Source organism: Chinchilla lanigera, unplaced genomic scaffold, assembly GCF_000276665.1.
Source record: "Chinchilla lanigera isolate Chin_1 unplaced genomic scaffold, ChiLan1.0 scaffold00034, whole genome shotgun sequence".
Classification (NCBI taxonomy): Eukaryota; Metazoa; Chordata; class Mammalia; order Rodentia; family Chinchillidae; genus Chinchilla; species Chinchilla lanigera.
In genome coordinates, this window is record NW_004955435.1 from 17,225,701 (window position 1) to 17,231,700 (window position 6,000).

At 36.3% G+C, this 6,000-nt stretch overlaps 1 protein-coding gene across 1 annotated transcript in view; it reads left to right on the forward strand.

Annotated features, from left to right (window-relative positions):
* The window catches only part of Hipk1 (homeodomain interacting protein kinase 1), a gene marked incomplete in the record, with an annotated part of 55,506 nt that overhangs the window by 23,835 nt on the left and 25,671 nt on the right, over positions 1-6,000 (forward strand). Inside the window, 1 exon segment of the mRNA XM_013516511.1 lies at positions 2,447-2,570. Within this exon segment, the coding sequence (XP_013371965.1) occupies positions 2,447-2,570 (124 nt within the window).

Here is a 6,000-nt window from a genome sequence, read left to right on the forward strand (position 1 = left end):
ATTCTTAGAGAAGGAAATTTTTAGAGAAGGTAAAGGAAGGGAAGGAAGAAAGGAATTTTTTAGAGAAGATAATGAAGTACTTAAGAGTTTAGATCCTGGTTCCATACTCTCTTGTTTCGTTGTTGTTTTTTTTGTTTTGTTTTGTTTTTTTCCCTGTGGCACCGGGAATTGATACTACACTTGATCTTAGCCAAAAGGCCGAGAAGCAGTGGCACCAGGAATTGAACTCTGGACCTTGAGCTTGCCAGGCAGGCACTTACACCACTGAGCTATGTTCCAGACCCCTCCATACTGTCTTGGTGCCATCATTTAATACATGTGTAGCCTCAGATAGGTAACCTCTTAATTTATAGCTGTGTGGTCTCAGGTAAGTTACTTAACCTCTTAGTTTCTTTGTCAAATGGAGATAATACCTTATTACGTAGAATCTAAGAGTCATTGGTTATAGATGCAACATTAGTTATGTAAAAGCGTTGCCATTAAATTAAAATACTATCATTTGCAAGAATCTTAATTTCAGAGTTGTTAAAATGTGAAAAAATGTGCAATTTAGAATTAGTGATACACAGTAATATGTTTTTCTCTTTTTTGTGGTGCTAGGGATTAAACCCAGGGCCTCACTCATGGTGGGCAAGTTCTCTACCTCAGTTATATCCCTAGCTCTTTTTAAATTTTGAGACAGGGTCTTCTTAGGTTGCTTAGGTGCCCTTGGACTTGTGATCTTCCTGGCTCAGACTTCTGAGTAGCTGGTATTATAAGTGTATACCACTTGGTAATAGTAACGTATATTTTTAGAATTATTATAAAGATTAAGTGGCTCAACATATATGAAAAGCTTAGAGTAGTGCTCAGCACATAGTAACCCATGTGTGTCATTCATATTATTGATATTAGTGTTACCTAATATCACCCCTCCTTTGCTCGGTGTTTGGGGGTTGAAACCAGGGCATTGTGAATGCTGTCACTGAGCTGTATCTTAAGTGCATTTTGAGCCACTTTTTTTCTTAGTTTTAGTCACATGTATAGCACCATGGCAAATAGATGGGTGTGTAGGTAATTTACTCATTGAAAGATAGTGTAATATACTTAATTCTGGAGTCAGACAGACTGATGAGACTCAAATCCATGCTCTTCCATTTACTGAGTGATTTTGGACACATTACTTAATCTTTCTTTGCTTCTGCTTCCTCCTTTATAATGGGGATAATAGTTCTCTTTAGATATATTCATATATCTACCTATATATATGGTTCATGCTTATGGATTATCTTTGTCTTATCTGTAAAGTTCCCTAGGGTTATATTTCTTACTTGAAGCATTAATGTAAAGGAATATTTCTAAAAGGACTGAGTTCCCAGACATAAAATAATAATAACAATAGTTATTATATCCAGTGTATACATAGTACTTGCCATGTGCCGGGCACTGGTCCAAAGACTGTGACATTGATTTATTTAAAATTATGAGTAACTCTTTGTAGTCTTTTTGTCTTCAGTTTATGGTTGGGGAACCTGAGGCACAGAGAGATTAATGTGTCTTTGGCTATGATAGAGCTAAAATTCAAATCCTGAGAAGGGGGCCTTTTTTTTATTTTGGTCTTTTTGAGACAGTTTCACTATGCAGTTCAGGCTGGCCTTGAACTCACTTTGTAGCCCAGTCTGGCCTTAAAGGCACAGACATTCCCCTGCCTCAGCCTCCGCAGTGCTGAGATTGTAGGCATGTACCACCACGCCCAGCTGAGAAGCTTGCTCTAGAATCTGCTGTCAGTTAGCACGTCTTTTCAGAAAGCATTTGTATCACAATGGTTTTTTTTTTTTTTTTTGAGACAGAATCTCCCTGTGTAATTCAGGCTGGCCTTAAAACTCACTGTGTAACCCAGGCTGGCCTTGAACTCAACGATCCTCTTGCCTTAGCCTCCAGAGTGCTGCTGGGATGATAGGCTTGTGCCATCATGCCTGGCTCACAAAGATATATTTATTGACTAGGCTATTTAATTGATTTGTTTTATAATTTTAAAAATTGCTGAAATAAAAGGAAAGCTATGATTCTTTGTGATTCCAGTATTTAAAAAGTTCCCAAAATTGAAAATTTTTTCCTAAATTTAGTATAAACTCATTTATTGGCAATTTAGTGAACTTAATATGCCTGCTCAGTGTTTTGTTGCAAAAAATATTAAATGTGCTTGATTATGGATCACTGCCTTGAACTTCATTGGTACTTTTATGTAATGTACAGTTTATGTTCTATATTACCTTTCTGAAATAAAAAAAATTCTAAATTCTAGAATGCATCTTACCCAGAGTTTTGGATGATTAATGGATTACTAAAGTTTGTTTTCAGTTTCATCACAAAGTATACCTTTTGCTGATACTAAAACAATTTGGTCAAAATAGTTAATTTCCCGAAATAATGTTTATTTTTTATTTGATATTTGTGTTTTTACTAGAGCCCCAGAAATTATTCTTGGATTACCATTTTGTGAAGCTATTGACATGTGGTCACTGGGCTGTGTCATAGCCGAGCTGTTCCTGGGATGGCCTCTTTACCCTGGTGCTTCAGAATATGATCAGGTAAGAGTGCTTGATGGAAACAGAAAGCAAGTGCGATTGACCCTCGAACAGCGTGAGATTGAGCTGTGTGGATCCACTTACACACAGATTTTTGTCTTTTTTTCCTTTTGTTTTTCCTTTTGGACACTTGTGATAATTAAAAAAACAAAAGACAAACTGTATAGCCTAGAAGTATTGAAAAAATTAAGAAAAATTAAATCTGGCACAAATAGATAAAGTATATATGGATAATAGAGAATTTCCTATTATGAAATATATGCAAGTCTGCCATAGTAAGTTAAAACTTGTTAGCACTTGCACGCACACAGACCATATATGATGCCATTCAGTTCAGTGAAATGTGAATACACATATTCAGTATTAAATTATAACTGCATAAATTTAGCTATATTACGTACTGTACTACCGTAATAATTTCATAGTCATCTCCTATTGCTGTTGTGATGAGCTCAAGTGTAGTATCTGCTTAAAAGCTGCCAGATGTTAATCATCTCTCCATGAGCACTTTGCTCTCTAGTAAATTGTATGTCACAAGAAGTGATCTCTGAAGTTCTTGCATATTTTTCAAAGTATATAATGTGTATAGCAAACAAACTGTGTTATTGGTAAGACTTCTGTTCTACAGCAGGCTATTAGTAGTTAAGTTTTTAGGGAGTCAAAAATTAAATGTGAATTTTTAGCTCTGGAGGAGGAGGTCAGCACTCCAACCCTTGCTTTGTTTAGATTTGAGAGGAAGAGAAGTATTACTACTTAGATACTGGGGAAAGAGGAGTCCAGTTATTACCAAAGAATTTTTTGAAGACTGGAATTTTCTACTTTCTTTGGTCTGAAATTATGTTTCAACTCTATAATAAACAAAAGGATTTTTATTTTACCTAAGATTGGTGCTTTTCTGGCTCTAGATTGATTTATTAGATCCTTCAGGTAACTGCTGTGTCTTGTGAGTTAAGATACGAAAGCAAAGATGAAGAACTGGAATCTTAAAGAGTGAACCTGTAGCTCACTCGGAGCTGTTGTCTTTCTCTCTATATATGACAGACACTGAAGTAAGTACTTTCTGCAGACTGAAACACAGTAGGTCCCAGAAGCTAGGGTACAGATTAGGTCTCTGTCAAATAAAACAGAGATTTGTGAGAGAGATCATCTGAGTTGTAAAGAATTGTAATAAATGACCTGTGAGTCAAAATAGGCAGTTTAGGATAAGATAGGCTACAGTTTCCTAAGGAGGTGGTTCATTGAAGGAAAAGTTTTCCCATGGAAATAAATTGTGAATTCTCATTTCTTGCCGTTACGAGAAAATGATTTTAGCCTATATACTGGAAGCTCCTTGAGGGTAGCGATTTTCATTTCACCAATATATTCTTAGTTCCTGACATTGTGTCTGGCACATAGCAGATACACAAGTGTGTTTTTGTTTGTCTGTTTTTTGTTGCTGGTTTTTTTTTTTTTTTTTAAAGAGACATCACTGTTTATTGAACTATTAGAAGGAAAAAAATAGCAATTCATTGTTTTTGGTTTTTCTTCCGGTACCAGGAACCGAACTCACGACCTTGCGCTTGCCAGGCAGGTGCTTTGCTGCGCAGGCGCTTTGCTGCTGAGCTAAATCCCCAGCCCCTGCAATTCATTGTTTTCCCCTATTTAATACAGATTTTTTTCCTCAGTCCGAATAGATGCAGTACTTACCAGCTTCCACAAAATTTGATTTTTTGTTTGTTTGGTTTTTGAGATATGGTTTGCTATGTAGTTTAGGCTGGCCTTGAACTTGTGGTAATCCTTCTGCCTCAGCCTCCTGAGTGGTGCACTTATAAGCGTGTGCCACCATGCCAGACAGAATTTTACTTTTTGAACATGACTTTGAAAAAATAAAAAATAAAAAAATATGATGTACATGTGTTATGCAGCCAGTTACACTGTACTTTATAAATTTTCAATCTTTCTTTTACCTTGGGAGAAATTGGCTTCCTTATTTAAAAAGTGTGAAGGGGAGTAAATGATTATAACCAGTCTTGGCTGAACCAGGCTGTTGATTCTTACTCCTTTTTGGATCTGAAGCCCTGTTGAGAATCTGAACACTGTGGGTTTCTTCAGGAAATGTACACACAATGATTTGTAAAAAACTTCAAGATATTCATAGATTCCTAATTAACAAACCTTGCTCTGAACAATTACAGCCTATTTTATGGCTTCAACTATTTTGTGGCATCACTTCAATTTTAGTAAGCTGACTAGTATTTTAAGTTTCCTAGGAAGTGGAAGCAAGTTCAGTTGGTTTTAGAAGCTGAAATACAACTGGGTAGTTCCTTGTAAAGAAGTGGTCGGAAGTTATGAGAATTTTTATTTCGGGTATTGATGTGAAACTGTGGGTGGCAGTAGGAAGTACTTTTCCCTTGCTGCATAAATAGGATACTGTTGTTGGGGAGTAAGATTGGGAATAGTTTATCTTGGTGCAGGACTTGTAATACCAAAGGATTTGTATGACGGGATCCAGCTGAGTTTTTTAATTGTAACTTTAAGTCACACTGTATACAGTTCAGCCATTTAAGAGTGCAGTTCAGTGGTTTTTAGTATGTTCACAAGATTGTGCAACTGTCACTGGAGTCAATTTTTACAGCCTTTTTATTACTCTATAAAGAAAGCATTAGCAGTTACCCCCATTCTCTCCTGATCTTTCAGTTCCTCCCAACAGCAGGCAACCACTAAACTGCTTTCTTTCTCTGGATTTGTCTATTCTCGCATGTCATGTTCATCACATATACTACATGGTCTCTTATGATTGACCTTTTTTTACTTAGCATAATGTTTTCAAAGCCTCTCCCTACTGCAGTTTATGTCATAACTTCATTTCTTGTTATGGCTGAATAATGTTACATTTATGTATATATCACATTTTGTTGACCCTGTTCATATACTAATGGACCCCTGGATAACTTTTGGCTATTGGGAGTAATGCTTCTGTAAGCATTGGTGTACAGGTATCTCATTCCCTGTTTCAGTCCTTCGGGGTGTATAATGGAGTGGAATTGCTTGGTCATAAGGAAATTCTATGTCTTACTTTCTGAGGAGCTGTCAAACTTTTCCATAGAGGCTTAACCACTTTACATTGTCCTCAGCAATGCAGGAAGATTCCAGGTTTTCCACCTCTTAGTCAGCATTTTATTTTTTTTCCTAAGTTTTATCTAAAAATAATTGCTATCCTTCTGTGTGTGAAGCTGCTTTTCATTGTAATTTTGATATGTATTTCCCTAGGAGTTAGTGCTGTTGAGCATCTTTCTTCATATGCTCATTGACCATTTGTATGTCTTCTTTGGAAAAATGTATGTTCAGTTGCCATTTGTCATATTGCCCATGTAAAAATGTTTGTTGATTTATTTATTTTTACTGTTTTGGGGATTGAATCCATGGCCTTGCACGTGCTTGGCAGGTATTCTCA